Here is a 21,906-nt window from a genome sequence, read left to right as displayed (position 1 = left end):
ATAACAGTATTGCTGCCCAAATCAAGGCACTTAAACATATGTTACAAATAGGTGATAGAAACACGGATTTTACTATAAACATACAGAGAATTACAAGATTATTTTAATGGTACTTTTTTACACTATTTAAAGTAGTTTTTCAATTTGAAAATAAATATTTCACGCATTCATTCAACAAATATTTACTGAAGGCCTATAATGTGCCAGGCATTATTCTATGTGCTGGAGATTCATCGGTAAATAAAAACAGTCAATAATTCTTTAAACTTACAAAGTCAGTTTCGAAAAGAAGTCTATAATCAGCAGAGAAAATTTTATTGTCCTGGTAAATGTATGACACTCCACATATCATGACTCGGTATTTTCTCTTGAGTCACAATGTAGTGTTGATAATAAAACTGTACATATGTAACTGATACACTATAAGCGTTCTTGCTACAACATGAAAAATGATGCAGGAAGTAAAAAGCACAATCACTTTCTAATTCAACAACTTTCTTTTCTAGAAAGCCAAATTTAATAGTTAAAAGATCATCATAAATACAAAATGAAATATATGATGATAAATATAACTAGACTAGGTGTACATCCTCAATGACATAAACACAGACTGCAATTGATATCGTTGGTTAAAGTCTTGCCCAAAACATAGTATTCTGCACAAAAAGCAAATGTTTAAAAAGAGAAAAATTTACCTTGTCAGTTAAATTCTTTGCATTCTTATTTGATTGAATCAAAGAAACTTAGCTCTTTCGTATATTTTCTAAGTAAAACAAAAGTCAACTACTTTACCAGAACCATAAAAGAAAATAATTTTACTGTATATGAAAGTCTACACACTGGAGGGACATCAATTGCAGTTGGGTTTATTTTTGCTCACATAGCCCCCCAAAAAGGCTGTCAGCACAAAACAAACCCTCCTTTATGTACAGACCTTCATATGGTTCTATCTCCTTGACTCCATTGTCTAGGAAAAACAAAATAAAACAAAACAAAAAAGGGAACCAAAGCACAGGGGTTAAAAACAACAGAAATTTCCAAAGGCACAGAATGCATTATCTATTAAAGAAAAGTTAAAAGGTGATTTAAGTATGTTTGTTTGTTTGTTTCCGGTAAAGCACATCCAGTTACCAAATAAAGGGACCATTTAAAAAAATGACATTAAAACTTATTATACTCTATCATCCATGCTTTTAAAGGTCCTTTATCCAAGAATTTATAAATGTTTGGGGAGTATGTTCATCTGTGTGTAAGCAAATAGTGCTTCTTATGCAAAAATTTGAAGGTATTAAAAATATCAGTACAACATGCATCTTTCTTTGTATATTCATGATTACCTTTTTCTGGTACTCCAGTTTTGAGAAGGATCACCATTGTTGTGCATCAGCTAACCAGTCCTTTGCAGTGTGTGAAAATTGATTTGGCTAGTTACTAATAAACTTTATGTAACTATCAACAATTACATAAACTTAGTCGTAGCAAAGAAAATCATCCAACTGCTTATTTAAGAGCATTAAGTTTACTTTTTAAAGAGCATTTATTCAAATTTGAAAAATGTGAAAGAGCAACAATACGTTATTTTACCTCCAAATATTACAAGTTTTAAATGCAAAATGTGTAATATTTAGAAATATATTTATAAATATGAATATCAGCAAAGGCAGCTAAGGCATTCAATTAACAACAGAAGAAAGCTAACACAAAGGTAGTAGAAAAAAATCTTGGTTCACCTTAGCTTCCATGTGTATTTCCTATATGACATAATTAGAAATAAAACTTACTTCTCTCCAATGTTCCCTTTGGTGGAAGTTGTGGGAGTTGTCGGCCCCTTCGTCCTGCCACTGGAGTACTTGATGGGCTTGTTTGGACAGACCCAGTACGAGGATGAGACCTACAAGATACGCCATTAATATTCATTTTCAATAGAATGAGTTAGATACTTTCAATACATTTGGTTCATATGATAGCTGTATAGTGTAATTTTAAAAGAAGTTTAGCTGCTGATTAAAAGGTTAGGAAAGTAGGACAAAATATGGATATTTGAATGATTATCTAAATAGCAAAAGATGTTTATACGTTTGTGTAATATGCTTACATACACAGATACATGCACACAAAATCCTACAGTAAAATCCATGGAATTATTAATGTCAATTAGTATTCCATCCATATGAAAGCAAAAGGAGAATTCTGCAGCTCGAAAAATAAAAGGTAATGCTTTACATTTCTTTCTACCAGATTTCAAACTCTTAACACTAACTTTTCTCCCTTGATCCAAAGAGATTTTTACTCAGGCTTATATGAGATACCCCTTAATTAGAAATGATCTCATGAAACTACAAATAAAACCCTGGAAAATTAAAATTTCAGCTAAAGAAGATATTGGTTAATACATGATATTAGTATTGATAGAAAGAAACTAAAAATCTAGTTTTGTTCATTGTTATTATGATGATTATTCCAAAAGTGATGTCTAATGGACACAAACAATTTCTCATTCTGTAGGAGAAGAACATGATAGTTATGAGGTGCATTATGTGGGGATTTACCCAAGACTCCTGATAAATGAGAAATCACAAAACAAATGCAGTCAGGACACTCAATAAACAAATTACAATGGTAGCCACACACTATTATATCCACTGAATATAAATAGTGTGCTTACACTGAAAAGGTTAGTGTTGATTGTTATTAGTGATCAGCCAAGGATGATAGAAGAGACCATTGAGCTGCTGGAAAATAAAATGGTGTGCTGGTGGGGCAAAGGGGAAGTTAGTCTGATTGATTTATCTTTCACCTCGATAAGGCAGGTGAAGGAGGGGCAGATCTTCCAGTCATTAATGAAGGCATCGACCTCATGAGGTTTGTATCAGGACGTTCAGTGGATCTGGAGCGGGTGGTGGTCCGCTCTAGGAGAGGCCGCTGTTCTGTTGATCTGGATCTGTGATATGGCTGTCTATCTGCTGCTTCACAATCCCTGAAACGTTAGTCAAAAAGCAGCTCAGTTGATCTTTAGTGCCCTTCTGCTATTTTGCTATGATGCATCAAATTGATTTTGAAAAAGGTAATTGTTTAAAAATTACTGAGTATGGAAAAAAAAAGTTCTCTTCCCCAACACATTCTGAGCAAATTCTCACTAAAGTTCGTAAGAATTTGTAAGGAACCAACATTTGTCTTTAATAGCAATTCCCACTGAAGACAATAGGAGTTGCTCAGTTATAATCAAAACAAGACTGCCTGCTTTCCAAAATGAATTCCCTAAATAGAACATGTGAAATATGTGAAGAATTCTATTTTAAAAGAATTCAATGACTTTTCCTACCATTTTTAAAAGAGTAAAGAAAACCATGAAGTACAATTCTCAAGTCCCTAAGGCTATTTATTAGTCTATCAACTAAGATACAAAAAGACACAATCATAGTATATTGATATACCTAACATTCAAACGTTAGAATCAAAATGTTATGAGAAAATAGTGCAACTTTGCTGTCTGTAGCCATATTTAAATATGGTGCATAAGAAAAATCACTGCATAGAAAACTGGTTAATCAGCCAATCTATGCCATCTAGTTCAGTGCAGTTTCGTGATACCAACTAACACAATTCAAAATGGGGATTAATTGATTGAAGTAATAATCATTTTGAAACAATGTGATTTCTTTTATAACAAATAAATCCAATAGCAAAACCTAATCCTTGTTAAAAGAAGTATACTTAAATTTAAGTCACCTATCACTATTGATTTTTGTATCCCTGTAGTCTAGCATTAATACTTTTTTATAGCTAACATGTAATCAGTAAATGTTTTCTAGCATCCCCCACTATCTATGGGACAACCCAAAAAACATTAGCTTTGGCTCTGGAACTCCAAAGTGATACATATTCCAAAGTATACTTCAAATGAAACTATTACCTACCCACGTAGTTGTAACCACAGTAATGGAAATGCTTATATATTATAGATAGTAAAGAAAGCATTAGTTTCCCTCAGGACTAATATATTAAGGATTTCCACTTTACCTGTAATTTCTCTCAATCTTATTTTTGATAACAAAAAATGCAAGCAATTAAAGAAAAATAAGAAAAGATTTCCCAAATGTAATCAAGCATATGGCATACAATTTTGGACCAGTAGGCATTAGACTAGATGACTTTGGGAACTGAATACTGGATTTACTCTACAATATATCTTGTGTTTATCCTGCTTTAAATTCATAGGGTAACATACAAGTCAAATAATTTAAAAACTATTTTAAAATCCATGTACCATAATATGATTGATTTCTTAAGGTAAATTTAGTATTTTTATAAAAGTATATCCAGAATATGTCAAAAAGCTGAGATTAAATGTAAATACATATACAATATGCAATTACTTATCAAAGAGAGAAACGAAAAGGCAACCTGAGAGTGTAGGAAATCATAATTCTATTTTTGTTCTTGAAAAACTATCTCAGAGAGAACACTTCTCTTTAGGAATACATATGCAAAAAAGTTTGTTAAATGTTTTCAGTGTATACATCTTGGTATATCTTCAACACAAGAAATAACCAGAATTAAAGGGATATATATATATATATATATATATATATATATATATGTATCTTAGATTCCTTAAAATCTATTTTTGCAGAGTATCAGTCTTTACATTATTTTCATATTTCCGGTTATCTCTAATAATAAACTTATTATATAACGTGCAGTAGCAAAACTTTCTAGAATATCTATGACTATCCCAACAGAAAATTATGCTAGTATTTCACTTATTTATGCAAAATTTGATTTGTTCTGATTCCATCAAGTAATTCTTCCAAGTGGAAAGTGAAATACGAGGATATACTCTTTTGCTTCTTTCACACTGTATTTTTAGTAATTGAAATATAAAAGTGTGTGTGAAATCCAGAGAATTATTTCATATGTGTTTTTATGTTCCATGTCCTTAAAAGGAACAATCATTGTTTAAGTAAACAGGTCACCCTTTGGGAAATATCTTTTAAAAAAAAAATCTCTTTTGTGAAAAAGTTCTTTGAAGACTATACTCATGTTTTAAATTTTACTTATATTTTTATCTCCATATTCATAAATAAAATGAATTATATAATTTCCATAGTGTGAAATGAAATTGATTAATAAGTGAAACATGAGAAGAATCACAATAGAAGGTAGAAATTTACTGAGATGTTCCACTACAGTTAAGGGAAGGGAGAGCTATAACATATTTTAAACTTTGATAACACAGTAGAAGGTCAAGACAGGCTCCTGCTCCCATAACTGGGTAAGAATAGGTGTTACTAGGTGAGAACTAAGATTACTGCTGAGAAAAGTTAAAGCAGCAATGCCTAAGTCTCATAAGTCTCATAGCAGGCTCTTCAAGGGATTGAGATATAAAACTTGACAATTTCCACCTAAATTCTTGGTGAGTTTTAATTTTAAGAAAAAAACTTACAAGTAATTTTGAATTATAACAACTGAAATATGGGAAATAACAGATAACCATTTGCAAGGCATGAAATATTTTAGTGCCTACCTACCTGGGTTTCTGAACTTGGCATCTGTATTTCAATATAAATCATTTCCTTTGTAAACCTACTATTTACTTTGTTTTACTTTACACATTTAAAAATAATACTCTAAACAGGGTGGACAGAGGTTTTAAAGACTGCCAAAAAGCAAGCCATATAAAAGGTTAGGAAACACTCACCTGTAAATTTAAACCTTTCTTAGGTAAATAATTTGGCTCTTTTAAAAGTGATTTAATATGTGTCATAATTCTTTTTGTTAAAAAAATAGTTTATATTTTCTGATATATATGTTTAACGTAGTTCAGAGTTTGCATGTGTCATTTACCTGGAAGGACACAGACCTGCTTATTAAGGGGCTGCTATTTCCAACTGCAAACGCTGCAGGGGATGTTCCACGGAGCTAATTCACAGCGACTGACAGTATTGGAACAAAAGTCAGTATTGGAACAACTCAGCTTTAAAAGTAGTTAATAGCACTTGTAGATTTTGATGAGAATTTCTAAAGGAAATATAACTTTATACTCATCTAGTAATGTTGTCCATTTTCAGTCTTTTTTCCTCTCATACGGTTGTTCTTAAAAGATGTTTTAAATTTTCAAGTATCTGGCACAGCTTCCTACTTATTTCATCACCTTAGCTACTTACGTCTCCTCACCTCAGAGTACCAGGGAGTTATGCAGTATCACAGGAAAAAATGGGCCAGTGAGCATTTTGTTTTCTTTCACTTATATTCAACCATCACAATGATACAACTCCAGATCAACATAAGCTCAATGTAGACTAGCTCTCTAAATATGATAGAAGAACACTAAGAATACTGAGAAAAAGGAAAAACAGCCAGCTCATGCTTCAAACTCTTCAAAGTAATATTCAGTTATCAGTGAAAATAGTCCTAGAATGTAACTTACACCTTAAAGACTATGTTCAATCAGACAGACTTAGTTCACATTTACATTGTAAAGATACCATAAGTAATCGTTTTTTTAATAAATAACTTATAAAAAGTAAAGTTATTTAGGAACTATTCTTTTTTATATAAACAAACTATTTCTTTATAAAGCTGAAATTTTAAAAAAATTTCAAAGGACAGGAAGTACAAACTCAGGTTTGGGGCAAGAAATGACTTCCCTATGTCTGTATTATGTAATAGAGTAAGCTGATTTACAGCAGAAGCGTTACACTTTTTGGTAAAATATCTTGAATGTGTAGAGATTTTTCTAAGCATTAGCTGCATAATTGAAGAAATAAATACACAATGGGATTTTAAAATGAGATATTTTAGGGTAATTAATATAAAACGTTATATATTTGCATAACGTATCAAGTAATTTTAAGTAACTGTGATTCAACTCTATAATTTTCATGTTCACCATATTGTGCAAGGTATAAGTTAACTTTTAAAAACTCTGATTTATATTATTTTAGCACTGCTTCTGAAGTTGCAAGACACAAATTACTTGCCATAAAAACCATAATAAATGAGTAAATAAATATTATGTACAAATAGGAATATTTTGTTATTTTGGTGGAAGATAGATTAATTTTCCTTGAGCATGACAGTATTTTTTTCAGCAGAACATTTCTCTTCAGTTAAACTCTGTATTTTAGTTAAAAGTAAATGAGGTTATTCTAAAATAACAGCAGTCTAGAGTCAGCCAAGTTAATAACAACCTAACATGTGAAAATGGTAGTAGATACCTATATTGATAAGAGAAAACAAGACACCTTTAATGTAGAAAAACACGTTCCTATTTCTCATAACCTTATTTTATCATGAAAAAGAGAAGTAAGCTGTTGCCATATTTATAGAAGTATTTTCTCAAAAATAGTCATCATTGGAAAAAGCAAGAAGAAAAGATTATCCCAATTTTCTCAAGAAAATTAGGGACAAATACAACACTAAACAATAAAGATACATTGTATTATAAAATATGCACACACAGAAACATGTAAAATGTTAATGTCTTGAGGATATTTTGAGCATTTTATTAAGTAGTTATAATTCTCATTGTTACTTAATTTTTACTTCAAAAAATAAAACAAACAAAACCACAAACAAGCAGGATTATTTACTCAGCAACAATTAACATGCAGCAACTTAATACATCTTTAAAATATGTATTTTCAAAATCCCAAGATAATATAATTCCCACCTTTAATCTATAAAATTCTTATTTTACTATCTTGTTTCCATTTGCAGTGGATGTTGAAGTATAATAACACTGTATCAATTGTAAGAACTTCAAGTTACTTCACAAAGGTATTGGGCCCTATGTTTTCCCTTCCTAGGTCCTCAAAGATTCCACAAGATAACAAACATCTTAAAGATGTACCTCTAAAGTACCAAATTATGTATTGTTCTTGTATGATATGAGTAAACGTGATGAGGCATGGTCCTTCCTCTAGAATATCTGAGTGCCATGTTTAACAGTTTCACTGGACAACTTTGAACAGTGAACTAGCATTCCTTTTGTTTTGCTAGCTTTATATGGATAGTGGAAAGGGTATAGTGCAAATTCCCTGCAGGCAGCGGGCAGGATGAAGGTGACTTTAGAGTAGCACTTGGAGGACACAATGAAGAATCCATCTATTGACAGAGCCCTGTTACAGATTCACCAGGACTTATTCCGGGCTGCTGTGGGACCCAGTCAGATGAGCATACTGGGGTGACATATGTTCTAGCCCAGAAAGCAGCTAAGCTAACCTCTGACCCCAATGTTATTCCTATAGTGTGTCTAGAATCAGACAATGGGAATATTATTATCCAGAAACATGGTGTCACAGTGGCATTGCACAAAATGGCCTCTTGACATCTTGTATCAGTTCTCCAGCAGCCTATCATATAGACTAGAGTCTATAAAGAGTTATTAAAGTTCCAGTAGTTAGTCCATTCATTTAATGTGCATTGGGCATTTTTCTATTAGTTTTAGAGTAAGGACTTTTTGAGACTGTATGGTATGACCTATCAAAATATTAGTAAGAGAGGATCATGCTTTAAAGCAGCAGGTCTAGGTCACTTTGTACACAGAATTTTGTTACGGTAAGTCTGGTTGGAGGGAAAAAAAAGAGTCAAATGGAAATGTTAGAAACAACAAAAGGTAGAATGTGGCAAAAGTTAGAAAACTACCTTGGAGTCATTTTATAGAGATCTTAAATGCATAGTTAAGGGGATAATTTTCAATGAGAATGACCAAAAAGTTCTGAACAAAGGTAATTTTTAACTAATGAGTTAAGAAGGTGAATTCAGCAGTAGTATATGGAATGAATTAGACTAGAAAAAGGCTGACTTGTAGTAGAAGATTGGAAACAGAGGAGAAGGTATGGATGACAAACATAAACCACAATGTACAAAATATACAGAATTATACAGACAGAATTTTAAGGTTAGAAGGAATCTCAGAAATTACATAATCCAGTCTCTCATTTTAGAAATTAGCAAACTAAGGCTCCCAGAAACTTGGTCAAAGTCACATATTTAGATATTTTTTTTTTAGCTGTAACTTAAATTGAGCTTCCTTGATTTTAAAGCCTGTTAACTTCTTTGACAGCAGAGCTGGGGGTTTTTTCCCTCTATAATGTTTGGCAAATCAACATATGAATTAAAGGAAATAAATGAATAAAACAAAGAAAACGCCTGAAATTTCCAGCCTTCAAAATGAAATGATGATCTATTAACAGAAAGAGAAGAATTCTTAGGAAGAATGAGAGTAACTTCAGTTTGGACTTAAGTTTGTTAAGTGTTGCAAGAATATTCTTGTACAAATGTCAATTAGATGGATCTATCAGGTAAGTCTGAGAAGTCACTGTATTGTATTAACATTTCACTATTCACTGACTCATTCATTCTTTTCAATACTATTACTGCATTCATATTATGTGCCAGGCACTCTACTAGATATTAGAAGTTTTGGCCAAAGCCATACAGATGACAGAATATAGGATAACACATGGACAAGAAGTTGAGGACATAAGAAATGGGAAAGAAGTGAAGGAGATAAGAGCAAGGGGTATAATGAGAATCAGGAGAGTAACTGCATTAGAAAGGCTGAAAAGAGAAGCAATTAATAATAGCAGATGCAATGAGGCAGAAAAAGATACAGCAAATAATAACCACAGAGAAAATCAACTGTAGAGGGTTAAAGCTTAGTAGCCAATGAGGAAGTGGGAGAAAGTATATGAAAAATACATAAGCAAGAAACATGACCTAAGTAAGAGAGGGAAACTGATCATTCTCAAGGGAGTTTGAAGGTATGGCAGAATAGAAAGAAAGTATTATTAAGAGACTTCAGCAATCTCCTCGACAACAATTTGAGGAAAAGCAAAATCACTAAAGTAAGAGCGATTGAAATGCAAGAGAAACAAGAAATAACTAGTGGAGAATTCCAGGGAAATTAAGAAAGGTTACAGTCAGAAACACTAATAGAAGATCAGTTGTGCTGGAGAAGAAAATGCTAAGAGGAAAGGAGAAGGTTGGTAACAATGCAAAGAAATTAAGGCAAAAAGGTGGGTAGCTCAGAAGTGTGAGCTACTTCTGGATTTGATCACATTTACTGAGGGGTCTTCTCGGAGAGACCATCTACAGGAAAACATTCTACGTCCCACACAGGAACCTCATCCTCCACTGACTCCACTAGTTTTGTCAGAATCTTTCCTCTAATTAGAGTCCTAGTCATGGCCCCAAATACCTTAAGAAAAGACCCTTCACTGCCTCTCTTCAAACTCACAGCAGCAGCCCTCAGCACCACTCCAGTCCCAGGTCAGACCCTGAGAGGACCTTACTCAGTTCTGGCACTAAAATAACTCCCAGTTCTGGCACCAAAACAGTGTAGGATAAATTTAGGATATTTGAGGTAAATCACTTCTACTTGAGCATCTTATCTCTATAATTCTTATATTAAGTAAAAGAGCAAGCCCAATTAACCCCCGATATCTTCTCTCTAATTTCTTCATCTCCTGCACTCTCTTCTGTACCATTTTAATCTTCTCTAATTCTCTCAGCTGTATTTTCAAGAATCTTTATCCATTGCTAACTCACTTCCTTATGTTATCAACCTTTCTGCAGAATGGTTTCTGCATATCTCTATCTTAAATAGCATTTAGTTCAACCTTGTAGACTCTCCTTCCAATATAACTCTCATCTGCAGAAGCTACTTGTTCTCTCACATTTCATAGTCCATGGATTCAGGAGAGACTGGCTCCCTAGAAACACTCTGGTCATACTCTCCCACTGTAATGTACATGTCCTTATTTTTGTTAAGCATGCCACTTAGCTGTAGCATCCATTATTAATTCAGGTTCCTAATATCTATTCAACTTCCAATCACTATGTCTTAGTCATTGATAATTTTGGGAACTGGTTGTCAGCCATCTTCTTTACCCTAATTCCTATGGTAATTCTAGAAGATTTCAATGTACATGCAGAAAACTGTTCAATAATCTTGAACCACAACTCTTGGATCTTCAAAAGTTCAATAATCCTCACCTTTTTTCCTGCATCAACACCCCTTCCTGGGGAAATACTGTGGATCTTAGAATCCAATGAAATTATTCAAACTCAGAAATACTAATCACCAATATCTCAAACTGAGTATGATAATTGTCAGGTGTTTTACAATCTCACCCCCACTTTACTTGATCTCCATTTGATACTTTTGGTTCCTTGGTCCCTCCAATTCTGGTCAATGTATATCACTCTCTTTGCTTTTCTTCCTTCCTTACCCATCCTAGACTCTATGACTGATAATCTGAACCACTCCTATACCAACACTCAGATTCCCTTCTAACCCAAATCTTCCAAAATTCATCAGAACCCTAAAAGTGATTCATTGCCATAATCTGATTTCTCTACATCTAGGCAACTTGGCACTGCTTAAGCAAAGCATACATTCATACATGTTGGCACATTGCAAATTCATGGTTTCCAACATCTGCTATGGTGGTATCACTAAAAATCTTTTTACTTATATTTAATCAGTTCCCATCACTTTGTACCCGACAACTATTTTAAGCTATCTTATTTTCAATCAAACATCATATTCAGCGTCTAGGAATCTACCCCCAGGAATTTGTCTCAAAACACAACCATGTAATCTCAATTACAGCAACAACAAAATTGAGGTTATCAAACGTAATTACCTTCAACTTAACATCCTTTAAAAACTTACTTAGTTCCAACTATTTTCCTTCTGTCTCAACAGTAAATAAGAACTTCTTTATGTTTACAAACTCCATCTGTGTGATTGGTCCTACCCACTGCCCTAAGACCTTTCTTCTAGCCATCCTTTTTTCCGTGTTTTCAACTTATCTTTTGTTCCTAAAAAATCCTTTCCTCCAAGCCTATAAACACACGATGTATTTCTTATTCTAAAAGAAAGAAACCTACTCTGACATCACATACCCCTACCCAGCATTTCTCCTCCACACCCTCTTGATGTATTTATTTTCTTAACTCCCACTCACAGCCCAGGCCACTGCAATCTGCCTTTTTAGCCTCACCACCCTTCCAAAATCACCCTAATGAAAGTCACCAATGACATCTCCCTTGACAGCGTTAATGCGCATTTTTCATTTATTATTTTTACTGTTGACATTATTTCTTCCTTCTTAAAACTATTCTTTTAGCCCTCGCTATTCTTACTTTTCTCATTTCTTCCTTCACTATGTCCTGTCTGCCACTAAATGTTAATGTTTCCCATGGCAGAGGGAAACTCCTTGGCCCTCACCACATGGGCTGTCTCTCTGGCTGATTTCACTTTCATTTTTGTGTCTACTTCCCACCACTAGCAAATTTGCTCCCAAACTGCTCTTCGTAGCCTAAACTTTAAGCTTTGAAATTATTTATTTTACTCCTTGCTAGAGGTTTCTCCTTAGCTATCTCAGTAATTCCAAAACTGAACTTGTCTCTCACCTAGACTGATTCCTCTCCTAGCAATCCCCACCGTCTTCGTTAAGGCACCACACGCACCCAGTTACCCAGGTTCTAAGACCAGGAGTGCTTCTTCACACTTCGCTCCCCCTCAACATTCAGATCCCATATTATTTACTACGTATTATTGATTTTAATTAACTCTCATCTTCTTTCTCCATCCACTACCTTACTTAGTTCGGGCCATTAGTTTCTACTGTCCTAGACCAAGGCAAACACCTCAATAAGTACCTCTTTTTCATATCCTTTTCTCTCAAATTAACCATCCACATAGTCTCTACAGTAATTACTCTGGAGTGAATAAATATATTATAGCCATCCTCAAACTGAAATTCTTCAAACTACCTCTGTCACTTACAATCTTAGATCTAAGTTTCTTAACAGAGCATACAAGGTTATTAATAATCGGGACCATCTCTGTCAGTCCAGATTCATTTCTTGCTATTCCCCGCCTTGTAGCACACTCTAACAGTGCTAAAACATGGTTTTTACTACTTCAGTAACTCTGCTCATACATTTCTTTAAAATTCTACCAACATCCTACCCTACCTCCATATAAATCTAAATAATTCTAAATCTTCCTTTAAGATATAGCCTAGTTATTGTCTCCTCCATCACATCTTTACATAAAAGTTGCCATGTTGTCCACCATCAGTGTCAATGATGTCTTAATATGCTTTAAGTAGAGAAATAATTAAGCTTTATAGCTTTAAGTACAGATAAATACGAGGAAAAAAATTAGGATATGAGGTAAATTTTAAAATATAAAAAATACATTTATTAAAATAAAAGATAGCTCTCAAAGGGATATTAATTAAAAATAACGTGATATTCATTCTAAATATATTTGTTTAAATGTTGACTGTGTTTTAAAATACACAATGAATCAAGAGATAATTTTGTACTGGTCAGCACAACCTGGCCAGAAGAAAAAAAGTTTTGATTCCTAATGTTAATTAATATTTGTTTCCTGAAGTAATATAAAAGAAGTTTAGCAAACATTATTTAAGCTTCTATTCATCTGTTTGGAAGAGACAGCACTCATAATTTTTCATTTTACAAACTTGGGGTAGAGAGACCAATGGTTCTGATTCATCACATACTGGGGATGCCATGTTCAGTTTCTTGCACTTATCCCATTCAGAAAATTCCAGAGTTCATATACCCAAACTACAGTTCACTCAGAACTATTAACACATATTTATTTACAGAAAGGGAATTCCCACAACAAGACAGTAAATGGAACCTTGAGATCTAGACTGGGAAACCAGATACTCAGGAGGTGCCAATTTCTTTCTATTCTTTTCACAACGTTCAATAAAAAGGTCACTTTTCCTTTAAGTGTTCAGTCATTTTTTTCTCAAGTAGGTAGTTAGGGAGAACTTGGGTCATTCAGATCAAAAAATCATTCAGCAAGAGAAAGAGACAGATCCAGATTTGGACTTTATCAAATAGGTAAAAGAATAACAATGTAGTAAAGGGACTGAGGATATTTCTGAGAATAGATTCAACCTCTTGGTATGTAAGCAAGTAAAGAAAAGTGGAGAATAACTGGGAAAGGTAAAGGGGTAAAGAGACTAGAGTCTTCTACTGAGATAAAAGAACTAGTACATTCAAAGTAACTCAATGAGAGAATAAGAAAGAACCATGTGTAGTTCTTATCCAAGAGTAAAGTATTTTGTAATAACTGTAAATGTAAAGTAACCTTTAAAAGTTGTATAAAAATTTTAAAGTTTTCAAAGGTAGAACAGTTTCAAATTATAAGATTCAGAGCATGGTTAGGGGAGTGAATGAAATAGATTTGGGCGTAAAGTTCTCTACCTCCAATTTGAGATAGTCAAGGAAGTGACTGGGTGCCGAACAGATCATTCAGGTGAATGCTAACATCACTCAGGTTGATGGCAGTAATTGTGATAAAGAGGAAGACTAAATCCAGGTGCTAAAATCCTCTTCAGTGAACAAAATGGCATAATCAAAGGGTCAACCGACGACATCAATGTGTGAGGGTAGTAGATGGTTGTGCTCAGCTGCATCACATACAAGGGTTAAACAAGAAGCACAGACGTCATGGTAATAAATAAAGGAGAAGGGGTAGGTGACTAGATGAGCTTTTACATCTTCAACAATCGCCAGAATCTCAGAGTGGATTGAAATGTTTGTCAGAGGGACTAAGTAACTCAGAAAATTAGCAGAGTGAAATAAGTGATCAAAGTCACTTTTAAAAAACAAAGGAAGGAAATGTCAAACTGAAAATTCAGTATAGCATTTACTATTTCTGTGAAAGAGACACACAAATGCAATAGGAAAGGAACTATGGGTAGATGCAAGAAATATAACCATATATTCTGGTTCTCAATTTGGGTAGAAGATTCATGGATGTTTATTTTATTATCATGCTTTGAAATGAGAATACTTTCTCTTGTATGTATCAAATTAATAACGATAAAACATAGTATTTTTAAAAGCAACCTTAAAGAGGCTCATTCTTACAAAATCTATCCAATTTTTCCGCAGTAGGCATACTTAAGACTCACAAATTTAAATCATTTAAATGACAGTAAACCTTTCAGTAAGTTATTTGATAACTTGATTTCTAAAACTGATTTTCCCAACTGTGTTTTGCTTTAATATAAACATGAACGATATTGTGTTTCCTGACCACAAATTAAATCATGGCACAGAAGACAATTCAGAAATGTACCTTTCGAAACAGACCAGGTAGGCTGAGGTTAAGAGTTGAGTAAGTATATGAAATTGATAATCAGCTTAGAGCTGATCAAGAACTGATTCCATCTATGTTGATTTATTGAAAGAATAAATAATACAAAGTAGACAATTTACTTATTGATAAGTAAGAAAAATGCAGAATATAAACAACTCATGGGATGCATAATTTTAATTTACATTTAAATGAAAAGATACCAGCATAAGAAGAATAATCTTATAATCAGTAATGTCTCATTCATGCCACCCACCTTAAAAAAGGTCTTGGCTAATTATAAGGATAGTTATACAACTTTTTCAATATTTGTAAGGTAAGTGTATAATCATTGCAACCAAAAAAATAGTATGAATGTAATATACAGCAATAGTAAAAATAAAAGACATTAACAACAAAAAAGAACTACTTAGTACTGAAGCAAAATAACAGGAAAGAGACTGAGAAACGTAAAAGAAAATAAAATATAGCAATAACCACTATCATGCAATAAACTGGAAGGTACTTAATTTAAATTATGTTTACTGAAAGACATCACAAAACTTGAATTATTAGGATTTAGTGTTGATGTTATTTCTTGTGTTCCCTTCCACATTTGTCTGAGCGAATTCAGTCCTTAGGAATTTACCCATTATTTTCAATTATTTTTTCTAAGCTCTATCATTATCAACTCTTTTTTTTCTTTTTCAGTTTTATAGGTAGAATTATTATAGTTTGACTGCACATATACATTATATTGCATATCATTATCAACTCTTAGTTAACTTAACTGATAGGATAAAAGTGGTCTAAACATAACCTAAACCACTTTGAAACAATAGTCAGAGTGAGTACAGCACATAATTGCTTATCTATACAGCTGAGCCCACAACCAGCTGCATCATTGCCATTCTTGTCTCTGCCTATAGGACCTCAAAATGTCACTGAACTGACTCAAATCCCTAAAGCTCCATTTAGCCCTGAGAAACCGCAAACTTTGGAGACCTTCTTTCCCTGCTAGATTTCCTTCTAGGATTAACTAGAAAGTTAATCTCCCTTTTTGTTAAATGTCAGGTAATTGACATTTTCATTCAATACAAGAAGAATGGTGGTAGATTAGAAATGAACAAAGATTTTGCCACAGACTCAGTATTCTCCACAGATCCAGGACCATCTGCTATGACCAATAAGTAGACCATAGCCTTTGATAAGATAACCGTAAACCTAAGTTTAGCCTCATAAACTTCAGCTCAAGCTAAGTACTTTCAAGGACTGACTCAATTGTGGAGGGAGCTGGGGGAAGTTGGTTGTTAAGATCATATACCAATCAACTAACGCTGTTTAAATGTCTAATTATGAACTCTGCAGAGAAAGATGAGCTATTAATTGCTATTAATTTTTAATAATACTATTATTCTACCTTTCTAGGTAATAAGAGTCAAATGTAATTCCTGATGAACTAAATTTTTAGAATCATCGAAGAGATGATCCAGTCCAGTAGGGGAAGGTCTATTTTTGACATTCGACCACAATTGAAGTGTTTATATATGCTTTATTTCCTACTATTTTATAAGGATAATATTTATATATTTCATCTATAACCACTATGTATATACAAAAAACAGAAATAGAAGTGAATTATATCACACCAATAGACAGGCACATGCAATTCTACGGACAGACTCAATTGTAAGAAAAATATACCTGCCGTCCCTGTGATGATGTTCAATGGTCTGATTATATCTGGAGCGAGGTAGAGTAAGAAAATGACTGCAAGCATGGCAGAAACAAGAATATAAATGAGACTCAGGAAAGAAATGAGAAGGTAGAGTTTAATTTTTTAAAGTGAGATTCAAAAAAGATAAGCAGATAGTAAGCAAAGCAAATGAAAATTGTCACTGGAAAGCTTGCTCCTTCCTCCCAATGTGCATTGTAACATGGCAGTGCTAAAGGTTAAACTATTCTAAGGACTCTAAAACAAAACACAACAAAATGTAACAAATTGAGATTTAAACAATATTTCAAAATAAAATTTTATCAATTATCACTCAAACATCTTCAGCACCAACTATAAAATGTTATACAGTACAGATGCTTTCTCATTTTTTAAGAGGAAAAGTAGGAAGAGAAAAATAATAAAATAACCAGAAAGTTTAAGAAGAAAACAATAAAAGTAATTTCTAACACTTATACTTAGATTTTATAAGGCAATTATTTCTTCTTCAATCATTAATAATTAAAAATAACCAAAAGGGCTTATAAAATTCCATTAAGTGAGGAACAAATTGATTCAAAATATCTTTACTTGATTATTAATTTTATTTTCTAAATGTATTGGATGATATTCATTTTTCCATTCACTATGTTTACTACGTGTTTACTGGCTCTGCTGCACTTCATGCCTCATGACTACTGGAAAGTAGCACATTGACCTTTTTCCCCCCTCAGGAGCTGATTCTCTTCTTTCTATAGCACTAATTCAAATTTTTCTATTTTTTTTAAACCTTTCATGTCAAAACACAATTTTCGCAGATGATCATTATGTTTCAGTAAAAGATGGAAACCAACCTTGCACTCTCAATTTCCACACTTCTACCTCTAAATATAGAATATATTTATATCTTCACTCGTCCTTTTCTTCTGCAACAAAGGAAGAAATTCCTCTACTTGTAATCCTACTTTTCTCATGACCTTGCTTCATTCATTTTTGTCTCATGCTTTCCCTTCCACAACTGCACTTAATCCTACAAATAAAATCTTCACTAACCTTTCTTTCCTCTGACTTTGCTTTCATCACAAAACATCTTAGACATATCTACAATTCTTGCTTACTTTCTTCTACAATTCACTTTCATACTTCTCAAAGCTTACTGTAATTTGACTTCTGCCTCTTCCGTTCTCTTGAAGCTATCTTGTGAATTTTACCTGTGAAATCCTAAAAAACATTTAATTTCCTCTTGATCTTCATCACACTACACTTATCTATAATTTTAGACATTGATTTTCAACCTCTATTTCTTGACACACTCTCTCGGTTTCTGAAACACTATCCTCTCTAGCTACTAAAAATAATATTTAACATGTAACTATGTGCCAAGTACTCTGCTAAAGCTTTGTCTGTGTTATCTCTTTTACCTCTCCTTCTCCTAACAACTCTGAGATAGGTTCTAGTATTCCCAAGACAGAGAAACAGGCTGAGTGCTTACGCACAGCCATATAGTTTAGTAGAAAGACTGAGTTTCAAACTCAGGGTTTTTCTTAAGCCAAAATTCAGGCTTTTAACATGTACACTTTGTCCTGGTGGCCCATCTATCTAACTGCTTCTTTATCCATTTCACTTACTGATTCCCTTACTTTGTATTCCTTAGAGGTAGTGGTTTCCCAAGATTTGTTTCTCAACCTTTATATTCCAACACATTCTTTCTGGATGATACTATTTGTTTTTATAGTGTAAACTCTCACTTTGGTTTAGCCTTGGTTTTCCTCTGGGTTTCACCTTTCCAGCGGCTTCCTGGGCTCTCCACATGGCTGCTAGAGGGTTATGTAGGCATTTCAGAAAAGCACATGTTAATTGTAAGACTTGAGCAAGACATCTGCCTATTTGGACATCTGGTGCTGCATTTGTGAAATAAGGGTGCTGGAGCAGTAGTTTACCAACTTTTTTATTGAGAAGACCACTTGTTTTCTTCAAACAAAATTTTATGTAAAAGCAAAATTTAAGAATCTGATAAAATCAGAATGGCTCTGTGCTGCAGAGGGAGTGAGAAGCCTAAATCTTACCCGTTTGGCTTCAACCTTGCGTACAGCAGCAGTCCTTCAGGTGCCTCTTTAGAACCTCGGACCCTACAATCTCTAAAGGCCTTTCTAGTTTCAAATACAATTCTTTAATTCCCCCTGGAACTTAATACTTCAGCTATTCCTTTTCTTGTAATCTCAGTTTTAACTAAGGATTTAAATATTTACTTAATAAATCAAGCTTCAAAATCTCAAAATTTAACTCCTCCACTTTCCTTATTTTCCACATTCAGTTGATTTATGAACATTGCTAGGTCTAATGTCCAATAACTCAAATTTGTCCCGTCTTTTCCTTTTCTCCTGAAAATACCTTACATCAGGCTTACCACGTCCATTGAAATAACCTTCTATTAGGCCTCCTTTTAGAACCCAGCCCTCTCCTGATCTAATCCATTCTCCACCCTACCTATGGAAGTGTATTTACAAATTACGCTTCAGATCATGTAGGTAGCTTGCTCCAAATCCTTCAGTGACTTCCCATATCAAAAAAAAAAAAAAAAAAAAGTAAAAAAGTATATATTCCTTAAAATGGCATACAAATTAAGTTCTAAGCTACTTTCAATCTTCTCCAATTACTTCCCTTTTCCCACACAACTTTTTATCTGGGTCCACCAGACTACCTAAGATTCTCTAAATAAATCCCATACTTTCTAACTCCAAGACTTTGTTCATGCTTATCACTTTCCCAAGAATTCCATCTGTCCTTCTCTGTTTCCACTTCATTGCCTTTCAAACTTCTACTCATCTTTGAAGTCCAAATTCTTCTTGAAGCTTTTCCCAATACATCCAAGCAAGTAATTTTCTCTCCAATCTGTTCCAATACTATTATGCTTAGACCTCACGTCTTCTACATTTTATAATTAGTTGGTATAAATTAATTGGCATGATCAGTTGAATAATCCATTGAGCTAGACCAAGATAATGTCTATTCTAAATCTTTGTGCACAGTAGCTGACCCATTCAATAAATATACTTTGGGTTGAAATAAAAAGTAAAAACAGAATTATGTTGTTTTCATGGTGAACCTACTCTCCAAAGAGAATAGTGGTTCATGTGATCATAGAAACATTCTAGAAATGTAAACAGAAGATTACAAACCAATGTAGTAAAAGAAAATAAGGAAAATAGTATCAAAAAGAGATATTCCTAGCTTTACAAAGAGTAGAAAGAATACCCAACAGTAGTGAGGCTGGGATTTATTGTATTTAAAAGGAAAAGACTGCCTCTAAAACTTACTTAAGTGTAACAAAAATGTGTAAAATTCAAAGCTTGTTAAAATTTTTAATATTCATAGAACTTATATATTGTCATCCAACTTCTAATATTTTCCTTGAGGAAACTTATAGTTAATTTTGCCCCTATAAGCCAAAGAAAACATTAAACAAGAATAACCTTCATAGAGCAGCAGTTTATTTTGTTTCTCTTTTTGTGGTGGTTAATTTTATGTGTCAGTTTAACTGGCCAAGGGGTACCCACATTAACCAGTAATTCTGGGTGTGTCTGTGAGGTTGTATCCAGATGAGATTCTCATTTGAGTCTTCCTTCTCATATTCTTTTTCATTATAGGTTATTACAAGGTATTGAATATAGTTCCCTGTGCTCTACAGGGACATTGCTGTTTATCTATAGAACTTAGTGTCTTCAAATCTCAAACTCCCAATTTATCCCTCTACCCACCATCCCTGTTGCCCCCTGGTAACCACAAGTTTGTTTTCTATGTCTGTAAGTCTGTTTCTGTTTGGTAAATAACATTTCTCATTTTTTTAGATTCCACATATAAGTGATACCATATGACATTTTTCTTTCTCTTTCTGGCTTACTTCACTTAGTATAACAATCTCCAGGTCCATCCACATTGCTGAAAATGGCATTATTTCATTCTTTTTTATGGCTGAGTAGTATTCTGTTGTGTATATATACCATATCTCTTTTATCCATCATTTGTCAATGGACATTTAGGTTGCTTCCATGTCTTGACTATTATAAATAGTGCTGCTATGAACACTGGAGTGTATCTTTTAGAATTAGAGTTTCCTCTGGATATATGCCCAGGAAAGGGATTGCTGGATCATATGTTACTCTATTTTTAGTTTTTTAAGGAATCTCCATACTGTTTTCTATAATGGCTGCACAAAATTACTCTCCAATCAACATGCAGGAGGGTTCCCTTTTCTCCACACCCTCTCCAGCATTTATTGTTTGTGGACTTTTTAATGATGGCCATTCTGACTGGTGTGAGGTGATAACTCACTGTAGTTTTGATTTGCTTTTCTCTAATGGTTAGCAATAATAAGCATTTTTTTTCATGTACCTATTGGCCAATTTTATGTGTTCATTTGGAGTATTGTTTGTTTAGGTCTTCTGTCCATTTTTTGATTGGGTTGTTCATCTTTTTTGTTATTGAGTTGTATGAGCTGTTTATATATTCTGGAAATTAAGCCCTTGTCAGTTGCATCATTTGCAAATATTTTCTCCCAGTCCATAGGTTGTCCTTTCATTTTGTTTATGGTTTCCTTTGCTGTGCAAAAGCTTCTAAGTTTAAGTAGGTCCCATTTGTTTATTCTTGCTTTTATTTCTATTGCCTTTATAGACTGCCCTAGGAGAACACTGCTAAGATTATGTCAGAGAATGTTTTGCCTATGTTTTCTTCTAGGAAGTTTATAGTGTCTTATCTTATGTTTTCAGTCTTTTAAGCCATTTTGAGTTTATTTTTGTGTATGGTGTGAGGGAAAGTTCTAACTTCATTGATTTACAAGTGGCTGTCCAACCTTCCCAAAGTCACTTCCTGAAGAGGCTATCTTTTCTCCGTTGTATATTTTTACCTCCTTTGTCAATTAACATTAATTGACCTTAGGTGTGTGGTTTTATTTCGGGGCTCTCTATTCTGATCCATAGATCCCTATGTCTGGTTTTGTGGCCTTTTTTTCCTCCTCACTTTTGAGCTAATTATCTCATAACTCTCTGGT

At 33.5% G+C, this 21,906-nt stretch overlaps 1 protein-coding gene and 1 pseudogene across 11 annotated transcripts in view; one reads left to right on the top strand and one right to left on the bottom strand.

Moving 5' to 3' along the window:
- Positions 1 to 21,906, bottom strand: part of RIMS2 (regulating synaptic membrane exocytosis 2) — a 509,607-nt gene that overhangs the window by 181,230 nt on the left and 306,471 nt on the right. For 6 of the 11 annotated variants that reach the window (XM_045517246.2, XM_045517245.2, XM_045517252.2 and 3 more), the window contains 2 exons: positions 2,798 to 2,977; positions 1,782 to 1,891 (listed from right to left, as the gene is read on the bottom strand). In XM_045517246.2, coding sequence (XP_045373202.2) covers positions 1,782 to 1,891; positions 2,798 to 2,977 — 290 coding nt within the window. Of the gene's footprint in view, positions 1 to 934; positions 968 to 1,781; positions 1,892 to 2,797; positions 2,978 to 21,906 lie in introns of all 11 variants that reach the window. The other 5 variants (XM_074352612.1, XM_045517247.2, XM_045517249.2 and 2 more) reach the window with 3 other exon arrangements.
- Positions 8,061 to 8,332, top strand: LOC123617082 (ragulator complex protein LAMTOR5-like; annotated as a pseudogene).

The sequence above is a fragment of the Camelus bactrianus genome, chromosome 25 (assembly GCF_048773025.1).
Source record: "Camelus bactrianus isolate YW-2024 breed Bactrian camel chromosome 25, ASM4877302v1, whole genome shotgun sequence".
In the NCBI taxonomy this organism is placed as follows: Eukaryota; Metazoa; Chordata; class Mammalia; order Artiodactyla; family Camelidae; genus Camelus; species Camelus bactrianus.
Note: the sequence above shows the minus strand (reverse complement) of the source record. Positions and strands in the feature narration are given on the sequence as shown.